General features: G+C 38.2%; 1 protein-coding gene across 9 annotated transcripts in view; it reads left to right on the top strand.

Moving 5' to 3' along the window:
- raskol (Ras GTPase-activating protein raskol) overlaps positions 1-22,402 on the top strand; it is a 214,866-nt gene that overhangs the window by 75,069 nt on the left and 117,395 nt on the right. For 8 of the 9 annotated variants that reach the window (XM_034326050.2, XM_034326054.2, XM_034326044.2 and 5 more), the window contains exon 3: positions 9,637-9,749. The exons of the other annotated variant lie outside the window; for it this stretch is intronic. In XM_034326050.2, coding sequence (XP_034181941.1) covers positions 9,637-9,749 — 113 coding nt within the window. The remainder of the gene's footprint in view (positions 1-9,636; positions 9,750-22,402) is intronic. 9 annotated transcript variants of the gene reach the window in all.

Raw genomic sequence — 22,402 nt, forward strand, 5'->3', positions numbered from 1 at the left:
AACGTTAGATTTATTCAGCTCATCATATTCTATTCAACATTTATTCCTTACTCTTTGACACTCTGACTCATCCACTGTCTGTTCGATTGCAGTGCGCTCTTAATATTATCACACACACATCACACTCCTATCTTGCTTGTAATTCATCCTCAACAGGTACACAATGTCTTCTCCATTATCCCAAACACTTGTCGTTTACACGCACGAGAAAGTTCATTGACACTCAATGTTTCAGTCCATTCACCTTTACCTGTTTGGTAAAAGGAGTACGACTGACGAAGAGAATTTTCTACTAGTACAATGATAACTAAATTATTAATTCGGCTATAACGAGTACTGTATGATACTTAAAAATTACGTTTACTGACATTCGATATCGTGTGCTTCGATGCTATAGCACACAGCGACCTACATTGCTAAAATGGTTGAATAATAAAGGAATTCACGATTTAAAATTACCATTTATTTCATCAAAGTAATTAGGCCGCTGCGCTGTGGAGTATAATTATACCTCAGTTTGCTTGTTAAAAATCAATACTTTCAACTGAATTATAAAAAGTTCACATGAAAATTCAGGTCAACCGAATTTATCACTAATAATAGAAGATCGATTATCTGTTACGAAAGTAAAAGAGCAACGTCGTAACTATTTCTTAATGAGAAAGTGCAACTAGATAAGTGACAAGCTCTGGTGATAATGTTCATTGATATCGATTAATCGTGGCTCGATTTGCTTGTCATTTGAACTCGAGACACGATACTGGTATATCGATGGTATAATTGAGAATTCCACGAGTTACAGGATCGTCAAACGATCCTTTTACCATTCGATACATCCAACTTCAGGTATTACATAAAACCGCAATCCGTGGAACGTTCTAATTTTTACAATCACCGTTCCGGTTAAATACAGAATGATTATGTTACACCTTTTTATCAGAGTTTCACTTTCGTTACAAGTCCGGATGAATGAGTGTTGAGATCGAATTAGCATTTATACAACTTTCTATTTTAATGTAGCAACTTAGGAAATGAGGTATTACAGTGACAAAAGTTGTAAAAACTGGGTACTGAAATTTATAAATATACATGTAAAAGGTTTTCATATACGAAATTGAATTAAAATTTGGGCTCTCTCCATTTGGAGGGTAATAATGTAATAGAATTATTAACGTAACTAATTAAAAGAAGGACCAGGGTGGAATTGAGTAATATTTCAGAGAGAAATAATTATTTCATGTGCGACAATTTTGATAAAATTTAAAAGTCACATTGACGAATATTAAATTAACATTGGCTAAATGTGAAACAAATGTAATATCCTCGTTTCGAATGTCTCTGATGTGGGCCCGAATGTCGCGGATTGTCGTTGCAAGTGCAACGCCACTAATGGAAGTGTCAGCTGCAGTTGCAATGGGTTCACGTTTCACCCGGCTCGGATACCATTTCGTTTAATTTGTTCCTTTAATTATTTAATTATTCACGCTAGCGCGTGAAAGTCATCGATGTGATTGCCGTTTAACATTTTCTCATGTTCATTCGAAATTCGACGTTTCGTGTAGCTGACATGAAAATTACCACCGAATATTCGACGTAGTAACTTTCTTTTATTTTTATTTATCCGATAAACGTCTGTCACAGTGTTCTGTGATGTAGCGTGCCGTAAATAGAAAGTATTTCTTAGGTGTAAAGTTTTAAATTGGAACAGCTTTTATATTTGCTATTTTCAACCCTTGTGCAATTCAATTATTTTTATTCAATATTGGCCTCATAAATTTAACCGATCGATCAATTTATATTCAATTATTAGAGGAGGAAAATTAACTTCAGTTTCAGATTTTTTCTCATTTTCTAGATTATTTAAGTAATTTACTATTTTTAAGTAATCCCTTGAAGATAGTAATTAAGCATCAAATTACACGTTCCAAAGTGACAAGTAATTAAATCACGATTGATATACATTTATGATCAAAATAATTTACATAATCCTCTTAATATTTGCAATTTATTCACTGTCGACATTTACTTAAGAGGCGGGTCGGTATGAAATTCAACGATCACGTGAATATCGGTAACGCAAACTGGGGAATGATTTTTCGAGTGATCGGAAGGGTCCTCGAAGATGGATTCGATGCGATGAAGTGACGCCACGAATTAATTATTCGAAATGAACGCCGTTTGCTGATGGCGGGTCCATTAAAAGCAGGAAATTGTTCGAGCTTAACGTCTCGTTTATAGTCAAGGATGTTTCGACTGTCTGTGTACCTTCGCATTCCTAGGATTTCTAACTCGATTAACCAGAGTAATCGACGTGGAATAATTGTTTATAAATTGATCTTTTATCATCTGAGTATGGGGCAATAAAAGTGTCAACTTTTCATTTATTTCTATTTTCTATTAATATTCTGAAATATATACACAAATATGTATATCAATTTTTACTTTGTTTATATTATTTCTTTTTGATATCACAACTCTGAAGCTATCGGGCACGAATGGAAGGAGTAAAGAGAAGTATCTTAGGAACATTCTTCTTAATCAGAAGAGCTCTATCTCTCTCTTGCATAAATTATCTTCGCCGAAGGCGAGGGAAACTGGTCGCGATTAATCTCGTCAATAAGGCTTCAATTATAATCCCGCTTAATTTGCAGGGTCATCGAAGTCCATTGTCTTTAGGAAACTGGAGCATTCACGAAAGTCGATAGCTCTTGCTTGTTCACCGATACCGAAAAGGATCGACACACAGACTCGCGATCTAATTGAATCCCAGCTTGATTATTTAACAAGCCTTGAACTCGATCGTTTTTTCCTCTTCCTTCAATTTTCTTTCTTTCCTCAAACTTGCGCACTTATCGAAGAATCACAATTTGTGTTAGATTTAGAGCTGTTTCAGCGTTAATTCTTCTCGTCAGATGGTGTTAGGTTGATAACCATGGATCCTAATGATAATATTATCCTGCTCTGGTATTTCTAACTTGATGTTTTCTTAGATAATATCTTAGCTCGGTTTATGGTTTTCGTTTGATCAAAGCTTAGCTTCTGATCTTCCATTAAATTAAGATCCATATTTTTCTTTCCTAATTCAGAATATGATCACCGATATAATAATTTAGAAGACCGTAAATAAAAAAATTCTAATTATAGTTCAGTGCATTTGCAATATTCTACATGAAAAAAATGAAAAGCGTATCAGATGTTTGTAGAAAGTAAGACGATAAGTTTCACTGGCGTAATATCAAACAGCAGATGCGAAACATTTATACATTAACGGTAATTGAAAGCGACAGATCGATGTCGGTTCGTGACACAGTGAACTAGAATACGCAACGGGTAATTGAAAGTAACAATTACACGTCTGTTTGCGGCATAGAAAAGTAGAAGTGGAATTTTCTCTTAGAATAATGCCGAGCGAACGCGGTACACTGCATAGTTTCTGCTTCACGTTAACGAACCATGAAACGGAATTTAATTATAGGAACGAGAGATGGAAAATTGCTGGAATAGAAAATCGAGTTCCTCGAATAGAAAGGTAAATATGCCGATAATTAGATGCGTCACAATGCACTTAATGGGTAGAATAAAATATCTACTCAACGAAAGTAATTGCAAAGAAACATTCGTTCTCTTCTAATCACCTGTAATAAAATGTTAAGATAGAAATAAATTTTCTTTTTTTAGAACGTTAACACGACTTGATTAGTCGTGAATCATTTTTTTAAATGTTACCGTTTTGCACCATGCGGTGTTTCATTATACGTTATTAAATACGATAATTATTATCATAAATTGTACATGCCACTCTGGTATTTCAGAAAATATTTTATATCGACGAAGAATCAACTGTTGCAATTAATTGAATATGAAAATATGTTTTTCCTATGAATTATATTGAATTTATTAGTTAACAACGTGTTTAACGAAACATGTAATAGGCTCGAAATTTTCCTTATCTCGACGAAGGTGAGCAACGGTTAATTTATAGCGAGGTCAGTTCTAAACGCTGATCAATATAATTGATCAGCGAACGGTGTAACGAGATTTCTGGATTAATGGTTCGCCTCGTTACACGCATCTCGCGATTTCTATCCAATTACGTAACAGAAAGGCACAGGTAGATGGAGGTTGCGATCCAAACGATCCGCGAAATAAATAAACTCGGATCAACGGATTCCCGTTATCATTATCGGATCTATACACAGGGTGTCTCTCGCATTCGATGACTTTATCTCAAGGTGTCAATTTTCGTTTCTCTGCATTTATTTATTTTTCTTTTTTCAAATGTTGCGTTAGTTCTAAAAGGTATATTCACGTACCGCGACGCACACCGCGTATATCGATCGTTTGGCACGCGTTGGCAAGGTGCAACGCGTTTATTAATTAACCGAGAGGAGCGGGTTGCAAAGGCGTGGGAAACGAATGAAAGAGAGGAACCGGCCGGACTGAGGTCTCGTGAAAGAACGAGCCACGGATAAGATCGCCGGTAATGAACTAGCCGGGTCCAGCTTCTAATGAGGACCGTGGCGAGTAATTCCGCTGTCGTGAAGGAACACGCGCCACTCCTCCGCTCGGTTTTCCGCTTTCGACACGAACACCGCGGCCCCGTCTCGAGAATGGAGAGCATGAAGGACCTCTCACCTGTCCTCCGCATCTCTCATCCTTTTTTTATCTTTGTCCTCTTCTCCGTTGTTTCCCTCGCCATCCGCGAACCCGCGAGTTTAGCTTATCCGCGGAATTGGGAAAATTCTGATTACCTGGAATTTTCTTGAAAAAGAAAGGAAAGATTTAGTACAGATTCGAAGGAATTTGTAATTAAAGAACTTGATAACGAATTAAAATGGTAAGATTCGTTATGTTGAAAAATTATATAGTTCCTATGCTGAAGATTTTATTAGAAATCAGGATTAGAAAGAATTTGATAGCATGTTAAAGTAAAATACTATAGAGCCGGTAAGTTTATGATGACGATTCATGATGCTTAATCTAGCACGGTAGGAAATGGATTCGAGCTGGCGATGCAGAAAGCTTTGCACGAGTGTTATTGCATCTTGTACGTATTCTTTTTCTAGTGATTGCTTTATTTATCGTTTCGAGAGGCAGCATAGTGATGGATGAGCAGCTTTCTGGTAATCATAAATCAGCGTACCATTCGGCTGATAAACTTCTCTCTTACAGTTGTATTCTGCGATATTATTTACCACTCTGTTTCAGCTTCGTTTTTCAAGCTTTAAATTTCTCGCAAACTCCGACTTAATCGCGAGGTAATCGTTAAGCTGCAAGGATTTAGTGATAAATAGTGATACACTTTGATGATTTTATTAGTGAAGTTAGAAAAACGATTTAAGGGAATATTAGCGCTTCTTAGAAAGTGTAATATTTCAGTATTTATAAATGATACCTTGTGAAAATTAGGAAAATTTCTAATTTACTCTTTGGACAATAATTTGAAATTATTTCAATATTTTTAATGCTCCTTCAAATATTTTGAAAGCTATCAAATTATTTAAACTGTAATTTTTTCAAGATTTCAGTATTTCACAAATAGATACCATTTGTGTAAGGTCCAAATCTGCTTTAGGCAAATGGGAATTTATTGCAAGCAGTCTACAGGTCTTGTAGAAATATAAAAATGCAATGAGAGTGTCAGACTCTATGATAAGGGAATCTTTATTCAAATCACTATTTTTAGAATTATCTGTCCATGCATCAAATAGTATTTCATTAAATAATATATTAAAAATTTTAATTATTTCGGACTTCTTTAAAAAATTTAATGAAACGAATTTAATTTCAAGCAAATCGATGGTGATATAATTTCTACATCAACCCTTAAGAATCTCAAAATTCTAAACCGCAATTTTCTTATTTTTTCTTGGTTATTTATTTGTATTCTGCCAGTATTCCTAACAATTTTTGCATGAAATTTCAGCATTGTTATATCATTGAAGCTGTTTTGCACGGTAGGAAAATCAAATATCAGTTAGGGGTAGAATCGCGTCGATTTAATGCGGTAACTTTAGTATGCAAAGCAGGTTCCATGGGTAACCACGAATCGGTATACCAACGCTATTACCGTTTACCGATACAGAACTGTATAATATTTCGTGTCCCGGGTACCTTGTGCATACCATCTGCATAGAAATATTTCGTTGTCTTTACGACTACCACCGCGTTGTACCGCACTTTACGCCGTTACACGATACCCAATGTTGCGGTATCGCCTCGTATCTCGTGGAATTGGCTGGAAAACTTTAGCGAAAGTTTCGCCAAGATGATGCGGATGTTGGGAGATTAAATTGTAAATTGGTTAGATTAAAATATACCTGTTCATTTATTACCTTCTGACGGAATATCGAAAGAAAGATTGATCGACTAATTTTATTTCTTCCTCATCTTAGCAACGTTACGTTTAATATATTGATTTCCACGATGGTCAAATTATAATTAATTTGATATATAAAAATTGCCAAGTTAGATGAATCATCAGATATAAATCATCCGTATTCCTTTTTTCACTTGCTCTCGAATTCCCATACTTTTTCTCGTTCTCTTACAGTTTCTTTTTACAGTTTCAACTCGAAACTCCATGGAACTTGCCATGAATCCTCGCAAGTACCATCCCAGACAAACTTTCCTACAATGTATTCGAGTTTCGAAACGTACTCGCTCGTTTTCGAAGTTGTTGCGCGTTAATTACACCCGAGGAAGCTGTTAACAGCCCGACACTCGGTTTTCCTCTGTCCCTGATTGTTTTCGAACTTTTTCTTACTCTTTTGAAAGCACACACCTACCATGTGTCTCTATAAAACAATTTTATGTAGGTAATAAAATAATTTTTGTTTTTGCAATTTTATAATGTTGAAGCGTAAATAGTATTTGTCTCGCACCCCGTAGACACGGCATTGAGCATTTGAAATAAACATCACCGGTATAGTTCAATTCATTGACTAAAGAGCAGGCATTTTGAATAGACTTTACATCACAATCATCGTGATCGTTTAAGCACCAGCTCGGCAATATCAGCGAGCATTGTGCATTGTCTGGCAGACGTATATTCGAGGATTCATCGTTTCGTCGAGTTGCAATGCATACGAATGCACGAGCGTGCACTTTTCCGCGTTTTCTGTCGCGAAGAATGGTCGGGTACTGCGGTCGTACAAAGACGGCGCCGTGGAAGTAAGAGAAAAACGAGGATGCTCTCCGTTGAGATTCCACGAAACGCGTTTGTAGATCATACAGACTCCTTTGAAGGCTCCGAAAAACCGGGCTGTCGCGAATTTCAATATCGGGAAAGTATGCCGAGACGAGAAAGGTAGCTGGACTCTTGGAATCCCATCGAAACTCCTCTTATAAACGAGAATAATTAATAAATTCACTTGCTATTTAAAATTCGCTTTCACCGGTGAAATTAATGGGTGAAATTATTGGCTCTACCGTTTCGATGTCAACGCGTCTTGGAAAACTTTCTAATATCGTAAACAATTTTCGTATCACCTTTCAATTTTTAGACGCGCGATTTTTCAAATTATTCCTTCAAGAATACGTATCGTCGATAAACTTTCTGTGAATTGAAATATTTCGCACTGAACGGGGTGAAATCATTCGAGAATCTCTCTTTGCCAAATCATTTCATCCCCGTCCTCGACTGACATTCATTCGAAATCGTCTGCGTTTCTTAAAAAGCACTCGAGCAGAAAAGCGCGAAGAATGTGAATAAAACCGAAAACGGAACCGGTGAATCATGAATCATAAAGCTTCGGGTTGCCGAGTGGTCCGGTAAAGTTGCATTTAAACTTTCGTTTCGTTTCGTTACGAAAGAAAACGAGCACCTCGGGTGCAAGGTAAAAACCAGTCGCAACGTATTCAACGGGGAAATGGAAACGTCTCTGTACGAGACGTTTTAAAATACTCGGCAATTCGCTGTCGACGGGAAACATGGATAGAATGTTCGACGATAAGGATGAGGTTTAAGGTGAACGAACTCGCCCCCGAAAAAAAGAAATAAAGAAAACAGTATTACCTGGCGAAAAACGCGAAAATAATACGTCTTGGAGGGATGTGAAACGCAGCAGGGTACATTCGATGTCTCGTCGAAAGGGGATGGAAAAATTTATCGGCGGCGGGGATCAATAAATCCCGAGACAGGGACTTTCTCTGCAGCCGAGAATACCATTTTTTTTCCTCATGACTCGAGTGTACTTTTTTCGATATTTGCGGTATCACGCTATGCGTTGAGGTAATGTTACAGTGTTCTTGTCGTATTTCGGGTGTCGACTCGAATTTCGTCCAGGAACACTACCCCTTGGGAAAAAAGTTTGATGCAAATTGATTTTTGATGGATTCTAGTCGCGAACAGGGGTCCTTTTGGAACTTTAATAATATTGTTTGAAGAGGAAGTATGAAAATTTAAAGATTTGATCATTTTTTATTGAAATTATGGATATGTGTATTTGATGATATAGTTGCGCATGAGGAATGAAGCTTTCTTCGTGGCTGGTTGAGTTCGAAATGGACTAATTAATTTAGAGGACTGTCTAGGGCACGCTTTCCAGATGACGACGGTTGCCTCTTGCTCCCTGCACGTAGTCGAACCCTTGATCGCTGGAACTGAGGGACGTTTAGTTGCGTAATGTAACCCAGACACGTTTCCATTAATGACATTACACGGGGTGACATGAATCGCTGACACGTGCGAGCTAATTACCAGACAATTATGGGGCCTGGGTGTTTCATTAACTCGATCAGCTTCCTTTCGAAAAAGACCGTGCATATTTTGTTGGTAATTCTTCATTTATAGCATCCAATAAATTAAAATAATAATATTAATTTTCTATTTAGATATCAGCAAAATTATTTTTCTATACTGATTATTGGAAATAAATTGCATATTTACCTCCAGAAGTTTAGATCTTTACATCCTTACAATACTAACTAATCAATGCATCAGAATGCAACGCGGTGCATACAAAGCATTGATCGATGATACCCATAAAAATATTCTTCGCACCTTTACAATACCCACACGCCATATACATGTATCAGAATGCACGACGTTATCACAAGTGGATCTTAAAATTGAAAAATCTTATTCTATACAAAGTATTCATCGACGATTGCTATAAAACAATTGTTCCCAAGCCATTTAGAATAAATAGAATAAATGAACTATCATAATGCCCATGTAACGATCCTATTGGCCATCTTGGTCGCTCATCGAATCGCTTGGCGATTCAATTGACACGTTGTGTCAAATGAAAACGAAAAGTCTTCTTTTGAAAGGAAACCCGCTTACAGAAGATTCTCTGATGGCGAGAACACCCTCACGAACTCGCGTAGCCGGCTTAAGAATAATCCTCGGCATCGCGGCGATGACTCGTACGCCTAGGATTCACCCTCGCGCCACTCTCGAAGCGTGCACGCGAGAATTATCGATCGTTATCGAGCGTTGGCCGCCGGCTGAGAAATCCTGATTCCCGCTTCCTGTTGTGCCCTTTCACGGGAATAATCGACGCGGCCTTCTATTATTCTTATTGTTGCCCACAATGCAGAGACTTTATTCTTCTAGGACGGGCCGAGGCTCACAATGGCTGGCGTCTGATCGCAGACTTACTCACCTGGGACAATCTTTATCTTTTGCAGAGGCCGAATGCTGCGTTGGCGAATCGGCCGGCGAGGCGTGCTGGGAGCCTTGTTACTGTGTCCTCCTACAGGATGAACAGACCCTCACGGCTTACAGGAGCGAGGACATGGCGGTGAGTACATTTCTTTCTTATTTCCCTTTCCCTCTTAACGCGGCAAAGATCTTCGTTCGATATCGAAAATAATTTACAGCAGATCCGAGGAATATTGCTGCATTTTGATTTCTTGCGAAGAAGCAGCTATCGTATCGCATTCTTTAACATTATTTCAATGAATCAGTCAAATAATTGGAAAGTTTCAAAATGAAATTTAGAAATTTCGTTCAGTTGTTCGACAACAACCAGTTCATCAGAGTTCCAAATTTCACTACGTTTACGTGCACACGATAGAAACTTAGTAGAAGGGTTTTGAATTGTTTGATGGTAGCATCGAAATGGCAAAGGGGCGAGCCACCCTTGATACAATTAGAATGTTTATACCCCTCTGTTTGTATGGCGCGAGGCGCTTTAAAGACTCTAGGACTTCTGGCCGAAACCACGAAACAGCGTGGTGGGCTGTAAATATCTTCCGTCGAGATTATGGTAGACCGAGTCAAAGCCCACGTTTGACCCACCATTGAAGTTTGCACGTGTAGAAACCGCTAAAAGCCGTCGAAGATTTTCCTCGGTTCGTTTGCTCGTTTGAACTCTCCCTCGTCGTTCGGGTAACAGTGTTTGTTTCTCAGCCAATCAAACGACTACGGTGAAATTGTTGGATCGATATAGTGCCTGGTTTATTTCTTGCATTCATTTTTACACATTTTTAAACAAGTTCATTAGTATAAAGAATTCTTTAATCCTTGAACAGCGAAATCTAGGTGGCACGAACAAGGATATTAACTTAAAATTAAATTGTATAATTTTTAAACGAGACTTTCATATATTAGAAGAGTTTTTCAAGAAACAGCTCGAAATTTGAAATTAAAATAATATGAAATGTAAAATTGAATTAAAATTGGGGTTCTCTCCATTGTCCGCCGTCCGAGGCGAGGTTTATATAATTTTTTAGTCTAAAGCAAATTTCAAATTAATAAATACGTCGCTAATGGTTATGAAACGTCTGAAAAATAAATTTTCGTATATATTATTATTTTATGTTCGTGAAATGTTGGATCGTGCATAGTTGTTAGCGAAACGAACTTTTCTTGTTCCGGATCCATTTTAGTCGTTCGCGAAATCCCCTAAGTATATTCGACATCGTGTTTCTCGCTCGGATCCTTTTTATTCTTCCGTCTCCGAAGGCAGCGAGAATTCTACTTATTACATTGCTTTTAAAGCACGTCCCCTCCGGGATTAGCTAATTTTAAAAGTCCAATAGTGAATCTCCTTCGACGCAATTATCCTGCCGCGAAAAACTCGGGGTGTCGACTTTCTTCACGAGTTTACGACACGAAGTACACTTGAAACGCTTTCTTCTTCTTCAACAACGTCGACAGAGATGCTCTTTGAAATAAGGAAAAATTTAAATACATGGACAATTAGGGAGAAACGAAATAACATTGAGGAAAGCTTCAAGGGAATAAAATATTCTGTTTGAAAATACAGTGGTACCTCGGCTTACAACCTTAATCCGTTCCTGATGTTTGGACTTATACCGAATAGGACGTATACTAAACCAACCTTTCCCATAAAAAGTAATGTAAAAATGATTAATCCGTTCTCATGTAAAAGAAACTCCTATTGATATTATACCTACATTAATGGGGTTGTAAAATAATTTAAACACTGTTTATGTCATAATCAGCATCTAAACGATTTCCTAGAAGTTTATAAAAAATATTCACTAGTTTATTTAACATAATTAATTTGGAAAATATAAATGTAACCTATTGATAGATTCTAAATTAACAAACCAAATTGAATAAATTTTATTGCCTCCTGTTTTGTAGTTATAGTTTGTTATATGATATCCTTACTTGTATGACCAGTCAGTTAATAATACATCAACTCCGAATATAATTGGTTATTAATTTAATATTTCCTCTGAGATAATTATTTGAAAATGACGCGAAATTCACACAAAAAATGTCGTATACCGAACAGAAGTCGTATATCGAGCAAAATTTGTCACGTCCAAACAGGACGTATTCCAACGCAGACGTATACCGAGGTACCACTGTAGTTGCGTTAATTTCATTTTCAATTGTTTGCATTTTATTTTATTATTAAAGCTTTGTTTTATCCTACCGGTGTTTTCACAGAAGCAATCAATTGGTCGCGATTGAAATTGAAAAATATTTGACAGAAGATTGAAAAAATTCAAGAAAAGCACGGTCTATGTTTTAAAACACAGTAATACGTATTTCGTTGATCCGCGCTGAGATGTCTTGGGCTTTTCGTAAGTGGTAGCCATTACGCGTTTAAGGCTGTTTTCAAATCCCGTGGAATCTGGCTGCGGGAAAGCCGTGTCGCCACTCGTGCTCCGCGCCAGGGAGTACTCGTAGAATTTATTCGTACACCCTCTTCTCCTCGCGTAATAACCATCCCCGAGGTAACTGGAGTGGTTTCTTCCCCCGTCGGGTGAAAGAGAAATTTTCCTCGTTATATGGTATCAATGATGGATCTCGAATCGACCGTCTCTATTTAAATCCCTCTCGCCAATCCCTCCGATGAAGCGTAAAGAATGTTTCCGCGGGATTCGGCCGGTAATGGAAGTCCTCTTTAAGAATCGAAAGCGTTTTTTAGGCACGATCGGCTTTGATCGAGAGAGAATATCGAATAAGTGGAAGAAATAGGGCTTTCGTGCTGGAGGATCGTCTAATGGTTTCATAAGGTTTCTTGCAATTAAGGGGGTGGATGTTTGGGGACGACGAGCAGATGCTCTCAGTTTGTCTTTCCGAGTATTTCAAAATTAGTTGCGATACAGTTTAATATAAGAAGAGTTTCTTCGCTGTTAAATAATTAACCCTTTGCGGACGATCAAACATAATTGTCATAATTTATAATTTTATACACATTGCGTTATTAAAAGTGTAGACAGTAAAGATTTATAATATATTCCTTGAAGGATGAAATTATTATTTCTTTCACTTTAAATTAACAATACCGTAAGCTTAAAAATGCTTCGTTCTCAAAGCGTAAATAGTTCCTAAAATAGTCTTAGAAGAAAAAGCGCCATATTCTCCCTCGTTAAATTTATTCTAAATCAAACACCACTTTAGCCATAATTTTCCAAATGAAGCTACCATTTATCAACCATGAAATAACGTTTCAATAAAGAAGCCGGCAGGTACTAAACGACGCGAGAGATGTCCGCTTTAACGAAAGGACGGTAGAAGTGGCGGGTAAAACCGCGGGTACATTAGAATTCGCGTGTTCGAATGCGCGATGCTCGTTAAGCGCATAATTAAAACGCGATTAACATCTCGAGGCGGAGGCGGACGACGCATTTGCAAAAGCGCACAAGGCGAGCAGGAGTTAAGACAACCGCGCGGAGAATTATTAGGGAGACGAATTAGAGGTTGGCGTTCAGGTGGCACGGAATTTCAACTGGCCCCAGCCATGACTGCATTTTCACGGCGTCGCGTCGTATAAACCAACGTTTCATTGTCGGTGGGTCGCTTTGTGAGATTAAAATCAACTAATCCGACGCGCGTATCGCGAGACTTCCGAAAAGGGTTACATCGTGTAACTTGCCGGGATTTGGCGGAGCAGTTTTAAATCGTGCACAGGTAGAGTTTGGTTCAGTTTCGGTGACAAGGGTCCACGCCAGAGATTAATTTTACGAGAAAATTTTCATTTATATTTCTTATAAATTTATCAGTCCCAGATTTGAAATAATATTATTTTTAATAACGTTCACATTTATTTGTACAAATAATAGTTTGATAGATTTAATTTATTATTATTATGATTCGAACTCGATATTGCTGTCTATCTTAATTTCGTTATTGTTAACCCCTTTGACTGGATTTTCTGAACGTCTCGCGGACCTCCCTGGCAAGTTCCCTTGTTATTACTAAATCAGGACCAACGCAAGGGACCCTCTTTCACCTTGTCCCGACTCACGTCCTTTTCTCCTTTCGTGTAATCACATTCGAGGGGTGTAGGAACGCGAGACCCTTCGTTACTCGACGCTGAACCCACCCTGAAGGAACAGGGTTAACGGCCTCCATGTTTTTTTCCTCGGACCTCTTCAAACGAGTCCTTCACGGATAGGATTTAGTCAGCAAGTAGGGAAAAAATCCTGTGCACGATCAACCGTGCTGCTGAACTCCCTTCGAACGTGATTCCTTTCTTTTTTTCTCTTTGTTTTCTCCACCCTCTCTATTGACACCCGTCGCTTTTTGTGTTTCTCACCCTTAATGATTGCAATTGTTTCGTAGTTTTTCTCTTTGATCCGTGATTGCAGTATTTTCCTTCTACTGTATACATTGATTTTTCAATGTTTGCACTGAGATAGTTTTCTATAAACTTGTAAAAAATCCATTGAAGGATATTAAAGAAAATAATAGCGAATGTTTGAGTACAATTATATCTCTACTAGAATTTTAATTAATAGCAGGCTGCAGAGAAAAGACTACGTTATCTGCATAATTGAATTGCGTTAATTTAGTGAAAGCATCTCGAGTGCTATGGTTACGATTATAACCTTTGAACTTAGAAGGCTCTTCTGATAAAAAACAGTATGCATAGAAATTGTGCAATATCGAAGCTTGGTGTACCGTAAGGTTTCTTCGTGATTCCAGAGGATTTTACTTTTATTATTGGTTCTGATAACGTCGGGGATAAGGGATTTTCTTGCCTCGGTCCATTAGTAGCGAAGCTCGTGAAGCCGAATCAAAGGCATATCTATTGGTTTTATTCTTACGCGATTGGATAGGAAATGGCAAATGCATGACTGAATAATTTTCTTGATTACACGGCCACACTTTCGTCCAATTTTCAATTTATCAATTAATAACGAAACGAATGTACGGCGGGGTATAAGTAGATTCTGAACTGAAATCGAGGATTCCCTTCCCTGGATTCGCGTGTTATTTTTCGAGGAAAATTGGAATGGAAGGAGGAAATTGGGTAAAGACGTGTTGATTGGGAAATGGAAGATTGAAGGGTGGAAAGAGAAATGGTGTGTGTGCCGAAGAGATGGACAAACCTTTATGAAACTAAAAAGATAAAATAAAAAATTAGCTTCGTGAAAAATAATGCTCTTATTGCTGTAATAAATGCAAACTCGAGAAAAGTATGAACAACGAGTATTACACAAGAGACAATCGAGACGTGGGCGAAGCTTTGAATATTCCGAGCAAGCTAAAAAATGGACGCTTCGAGGGCTTTGAGCAGACGATTGGTCGAGGGAAGGAAAAAGGTGTCCTTGGCTTGGAGGGACCCATTATCGAGGGATGAAAGCGCACGATGCGCAGTCTATTTCGAGCCACCTCGTGCATAATTTATCGCTGGGGTGGATGAAATTCGGTGGCGCGTATCGAAGTGGTTGAATCGCGCTGGTTATCGTGAATAAGTCGTAATAATCTACGGTGAAAAGTTTCCGGCCTTAGAGTAGCCCACGAGGATTTCAACCCCTACGAGAATCAAGGGTATCAACTGCACTTCGTTACGTTCTCGACGTTACTTTTCACGGATATTAATTTTCAGAGAATAGAAAGGGTGTTTTCCGTTTAAATTATCCTGTGACAGCGAAGCGAAGCAAAAAGAAAAATATTATTTTATTAATTTTTAACACCGAAATTTCTATTTCACCCCTGGGAATCTTTTTTAACCCTCAGTGGTGATTGACGTAAAACACACCCACGAGCATGTATGTAAAATGTCAGAGTGAAGTTTGAAGTTTTAAATTGGCTTCCCGATTTAAACGCGTGGGATGTATAGGTCAGAGAAAAATTTTCGAAATTATAATAAACTCGAAGAAGGTAATTCTTCTGGGTTTTAATTTGAAATTTTCAATTTCTCGCTTGTAATGCTTCTGCACGTTCGTGTTTCTTAAAAAAGGGGTTGAGAGAGGGTATCGAAACGAAGTGCTCGTAACGTGAAACAGCAAACCCCTTATAAATCTGTGGCGAGCATCTGCGATTTCTCAACATAAAATTCCACACATGATATTTATTTCTTTTAGAGAAATATATATAAAAGACAGTAGTTCAATATTTAAATAAACAAAATTTCAAAATGATAAATTTTCCAAATTTCAAAAGATAATGATGAAAAATTGACTCAGTCTCTAAATGCCAGAATGATTTATAATCAACCCCAATGTAAAAAAACCTTCGAAAACTTGCGAATCTATAGAAAATTTCACACGAATGGTACGCGTTGATGAAATTTTTCCACGGCTTTCGTGTTTCCATGGCTGGTGTCTGAAATTCTTTGGATCGGATGCGTTCATACTCGTCACGTACAAGACAAACGGCACGCGAATAAAAAACGCAACCTTCTCCATGGAATCGTACCCCAGGGGTGAACGAATGGTTCTCTGTATTAAATTGTATCCCCCTCTCGTTTCCCCTCTGCCCTGGGCCTGCCCTGCCCAGCCGCTTTTCTCTGTTTCTTTTCCGCTTCCTGTCTGCCTTTACGAGCATCTCCCTTTTCAAGACGTGAGAGGAATAGGGTAGGTGTGATTAAATCTACCTACCTTCCTTCTCGCTTTGCCCGTTCCCCCCCTCGCTTCGTAACTTCCTATCTGTCTTTGTCCGAGGTCTCTTTGATTCATCCATCCTCTCTGCTTAGATGCGAGTCTTTCGATCCTTTTCGTGTCTGCGCGGTGGAAGGTATCGCTGGATCTTTGACGGGCAATTTAATGGAGAACCGCGTTTTATAAAGATTGTCTGACCATCAGATCTTCGACTACTGATTTGACGTTACGTGCTAGGAGAAGCTTTTGTAGCTGGTTCAATTGCTCCTTTCAAATTATTCATCGCCTTTTATTAACAGCTAGTAATTGGATAGAGAACTTTATCTGGCAATTATTTATTTCTTATACGTCTTATTATTGTTTCCATTTAAAAAGTTTGGTCACATTCATTCGGAGCTTTAATTTATTAATTCACCATAGTAGAATGGTACTTGAATGAAATAACACTTTCAGAATCATGTTTGAAAATTTTATTTATTAAATAATAATATATTTTGAGAAAAAGTGTATAGTGTAAATTAGAATCTGGGTAGACAAACCACGAGGTAAAATTTACCGGGGGGCCAATCGAAGGGGGTCGTCTATTTTCTAAGAGGTGAAAGTGCTTGTTCATTCGCTTTCCTGTCGACCCTTATCCCTTTCCAACGAGTCGATATCTCTTTTTTTTTCGGAAGTTCCAGACGAGCTTACGAGACTGCCAGTGTGTAGAACGCATTTCCTCCTCTTTTTCTTTCTTCCTCTTCTTCTTTGGTAGCTGAAGGTGCTAGAGATAGGATTCTTCCTCCCTACGTCGTCGCGGAAGAAATCCTACGAGGATTCGAAGAAGGGACCTTCAGCCCCTGGATAAATCGGCTCTGCCTTTTCTCCAGCCTTTCAACCCCTTTTGCCACTCGAATCACTCTTGAGAAACGTAGAGGGAGGCTACTCTGCGGATTTGAGAATTTCCTTGGACTTTGCCAGGGTAAATGTTTGCCAACCCCCCAAGATCTCCGTTCACGCGTCTACCAATTTTTCTTCTTCCGTTTCTCTTTTCACCCGTTGTTGTTTCGCGGATACCTGGTTAGAATCTGGTCGCGTGTTCTATTTATCTTGAGCCGAGGAACTTCATGCTTACGTCTGTCAGAGCAGCAATGTTTCCTGTAAAATTATAAAAGAAATTAGAAAAAACTTTCATTATCCTTTCGGGATAAAAGATTTATTCTCATCGTATCTGGGTTTAATCCCTCGAAGAATCTCTTTAATTTAAATTTTTCATCCTAAATTCCAAAACCGATGTATAGAAATGAAAAATTGTTAGCTTAAAAGACAAAGTTTCTAGTCTAGTCTTTTGCATCTTTTTAAAACGTTATAACTCTGCATGAAATTATTCGATGATACATGCAGAATAGGGGATGTACATTGTAAATTATATCATCTACACGTCGCAGAGAGTAATCCTAGACAGCGAAAGGAAATAAGGGAGGTTATCCATTATTCATGAACGGTCGTGATGCATGAATTTGTATACACAAAGCTAATTTCTTACGGTGATGTCGCAACCAGGCGAAGGAGCTCTCGCTGAATCTTATTTATGTAAATGCATAATCTCCGGCTTGTGTGGAAATATTCGCTGATTCAGGCTACCTTGACGGACGTGAAATTTTTTAATAAAACGCTTTCTTATAAAAATTTTCAGTCAAATTTCAAATTATAGCTATTCGAATGAATCTTCTTTCGTTACATAAATAACACAATTCCTATTGTCTGCATATTCATATATTCCATAACAAAAAAAAGAAATCTTGAAGCAGAGAGAAATGAAAATTGAAGCTTCCATGGAACGTCTGGTAAGGACTGATCCCCTTCCAATATCCTCGCATACACTTTTACCGGAATCAAGCTATCGGAGAAATTGCTAGCCAGCGTCCAATATATTCAGCTTCCCCCCCAAAGGGTCGTTTCATCAACGAAACGATTTTGCTGAGCTTAATGCCAACAATACACCATAGGTACGATATCGGACAGCCAAACTCGTTGGCGATCGCGGAGGTTCAGAAGGTCACGGTATTTTATGGGGCTCGAGAAAGGCTGTGTATGAGTTTGGGGAGATGGCAGCAGGGTTAAAGGGTGCATTTGCACGGGGTTGCTCCGACTCGAAGGAGGACGAAAGTAAACAGGTTACGCATTATCGAGTCGATGGAACGGCACGGAGGTCCATTATCTTCTTTGATAAGCTTTTTTTCTTCCTGCCCTCGTCGAACGACAGCAGATGTTGTTCGCGAAATGGAAACTGTCGACCGCAGGTTGAAGCATCAGGGCGACGGAAAATAACGCTTTCGTGTAAGCTGATTATTTATGAAGGCTTGCTCGTTAATACCTTGCTGTATTAGCTTTGAGAGGATCAGGTTGAAAGACGGTATCTTTTCTTTCTTTTTCTTTTATTCATTATTTATTTTATCTTCTTCTTCTTCTTTGCTATTATTTCTTTTAATTAGAATTTTTTGTATCCAAAATTCTTGGAATTTACATTTCTCCGTCTGTATAAAAACAGAAGGAACAAGAGAGAAAAAGGATCCTTTCGTTAACAAGAACTCGTCAAGATAATCATTTTCACGCTGTTGCGCGAAATAATCAGAGCAACGGAAGCTTTCGTTTTTCCCCAAGTCTCACCGTTAAACGAACAGGGAGGAAAGACTTTCGAGCGCTCTTTAAGGATTCCTTTTAATCGCGTTGCATGGGCGATTAAACTCGGGTCAAATAAATTATTTTTTCCTCCGGCTCGTTCTCGTTAATCGTACCGGTCGCGAAGTCGTGGCGAATGAATTGCGTTCGCGACGAGCAAAAGAAGCGCGTTCCGCTCCCTTCGCTCGATGAAAGAAAACGCACTCTCGCCGGCGAAGGATAGAGCGCGAAGAAAGCGTTTCTTTTTAAGCGGACTAATTTCGGTACGCGTTGATTTCAGCAAATGCCCATCGGCGCACGTATATTCTTGACCCCGTGCTCCTACGTCGTAGGAACACTGACCAGAAACGACGTACATATTCGCGACAATGTACAGTCTGTTTAATTAGTTGGGATCTGGATTTATTAGTTCCTTTATTCAGAGGAACCATGGATTCATGGTTCTTCTTAATCCAAAATTAAGTTCTTTTTTTTCAAAAGGAAATCCTTGAATTTTTGTAAAAGAACAGGAGAGAGAGAGAAAGAGAGAGAGAGAGAGAGCTATTAACTATTGTTAAACCATGTACATGTTCGCAGGAATTTTTTTAAATTTTTCACTTCATTTCATGGTCCTTGATAGAAAAATTGAGTTCCTTTTTAAAAAGGGAAAACCTAAAATTTTTGTAAAAGAACGGGAGAATTAGGGTAACAGCTGATTTAATCTTTCGTCGTTATACGTCTGAGAGGGAAAGAGAGAGCAAGAACTATTAACTATTGTTAAACGATGCACACATTCGCAGGAATTTTTTTAAATTTTTTACTTCATTTCATGATCTATGATAGAAAAATTGAGTTCTTCTTTGCAAAGGGAAAACCTAGAATTTTTGTAAACGAACAGGAGAATTAGGGTAATAGCTGATTTAACCTTTCGTGAGAGAGAGAGAGAGAGAGAGAGAGAGAGAGAGAGAGAGAGAGAGAGAGGGAGAGCTATTAACTATTGTTAATAGAAATCGAAATTCTATTTGCTGATATAAAAATATAATGTGACCTATGTTTAGGATCAGTAATTAGCCTCTCTGCGCGATGAACCTTACCGCGTTGCTTGACCTTTCAACCGTAGTGTCCTCCTTTTTCCGACGTTATTCAGGCCACTATTCGACGAACAAAAAGCGGGATGATTATTGTGTGGCGTAATTGGAAGCGGCGAGCATTTAATCGTTGGGTCGGCTTTTGGAAAGAGCCATTGTACTCGCTAAAGGATTTTCTTGATGCAGCAGTTATAATTGCTGAAAACGATTATACACTTGGAATAGGAGGATAAGATAACAGTTTACTGAATTTTTTTTTTTCTAAAAAGATATTCTAGACTAATAATAGAGAACATGAAAAGTGTCAAAATAGTTGAGAGTAATTCTAGTAAGACAATTCTGATGGTAATGTTAATTAGACTTAGACACTAATGAAGAAAGGTGAAGAATGATTTTGAGGAATAAAACCACCCTCCAATGATTGCTCCGCGATAATAGTAATTGGGAAAATTTTTCAATATTTTTAATTGAATTTTCAATTCATTTTCATTCTGGTTTTCCAAACTTATTCTTCGTTAATTCCTCACGCTGATTTACCAAACCTTCAGCCACAGAATTTTCTGTCAAGATTCTCCATCACAGTTACCCTCTTATCGTATAATTCGATACAATGGCGACGTTATTTGCATCGTTTGCAGACGACACGACGGAGAAATTCACCAGTTGCTCCGAGAAACTGTTCGAGAGATCGCTTGTTAGAAATTCATGCACCTCTTTCTCTCCTATCACTCTCGAAAGCTCTCTTTCTTCCAAAGCTGTCTACCTCTACGACTACAATCGAATTCTATCGGAAATTTTCGTTTTAGTGGTAAACCAGACGAATTTCATCCAGGATGGGATCGAAAAACACAAAGTGTCTTTGTTTATCGTTACATCAAACCAAAAGCATTCTGTACTCGGACGTTCTCTTCCTTTCCCTTTTGGTTGATAAGGATCTAGCTGACCTAAACGAGGAGGGACCAACAAGCAAAGGGCTCTTTTTTCAGAACCACCAGCATGGGAGTAATCGCAGTTTATGGTTATAGGATGATTTCGCAGAATTCTTGTCATGGAGCTTGAAATAGGGTCACGTACGAGTAGTCACGTAAATGTTTTATTTTTTTTTTTCTGTTGCTACAAAGGATTACCCAAGGAAAAATGACAGTGTTGCGAATGTTTATTTATTAAAATTCAGTAAATAATAATTTTCGAATCGTTAGGTTCACTCTTTAACTTTTTATTCTCTTTGTGGATGGTTCTGTGATCACGTAATTATTATCGTAGAAAAAGGAAAGGTTGCTTGCAAATGATGTGGTAACAGATCCAGCTTTCGTGAAAAATTCCCGTAACGAAATACACGAAACGCGGTTTGCTTGTACGAGAAGTACGTCGATAAATCTTCCTCGGCTGCTCTTGACGGAACACGAAACGATGCTGTGATTCACTACTCAAGAAATTACCTTCTGATGTATAACTCGCGATAAATCAGAAAACTTTGCGCGATTTTCCTGCGAGTGTTTGCTTGAAAATAATATATTCATTAGGTTTCATTTTGGTGCCTTCTCATTCAGGTAAATGGCAGTCATTGTTAATATAAATTTTTATATTCTTGATAATCCTTCGAAATAAGAAATATCGCTTCAAGGTGGCAGTCGATGTATTAGATAAATTTGTTATTGTAATTTCATCTGACAATCTTTTTGTCAACGTCTCAGAGATCCATCAATGACAGAATAAAATCTGTGGAATATCGAGAGATAGAGGCGCGAGTATTCGCGGCTGGTTTTCACATCGTCGAGGATAATCGTGACAGCATCGAAACGTTAAACCAGACAGGAAAAGATTTTACATGAAAACCACCTTCGTCCGGATCGTTAAGCCGCTTCCTTGTGTTCCTCGTTGCGTATCGATTCGGAGGATCAAGAATCTCGAAGCTGCTCAATTTATTAATGGCGATTAAAAGCGACCGCATCGGAATTGCTTGAATTACGACACGAAAAGCCAGTGGGTAATAATGACCGAACGTAATATCACAGGCGTTCTTCGAGAGTCGCTCGATTAATTTAACCCGGGACATTAATTATCCTCGTCAGCGACCGATTAATTATGCTTCGCTTACTCCCCCGTGTTTTTATTACACCTTGTGGATTTTCATTAGAACACGATTGGAATGATACAACTTTTGAATTAAAGAATTGAAAGTATCGAGCAAAGTAGGTTTCTTGATAAAGTTACAGAGAAGTAGAAATTCTCAGAATTTTAATTTTCATGATATTAATATTAAACGTGATTTGAAATTGCATGTTTTGCGTAATTAAATTTCGCAAAGCTCGCAAGCGTTCAATTAATCCATAGAGATTTTCTTTCTCTTGATCATTTGTCGCGAATGATCGAACACGATTGGTAATTAATTTCTATGTTTCCTTGGACGC

This window comes from Osmia lignaria, chromosome 3 (genome assembly GCF_051020975.1).
Source record: "Osmia lignaria lignaria isolate PbOS001 chromosome 3, iyOsmLign1, whole genome shotgun sequence".
In the NCBI taxonomy this organism is placed as follows: domain Eukaryota; kingdom Metazoa; phylum Arthropoda; class Insecta; order Hymenoptera; family Megachilidae; genus Osmia; species Osmia lignaria.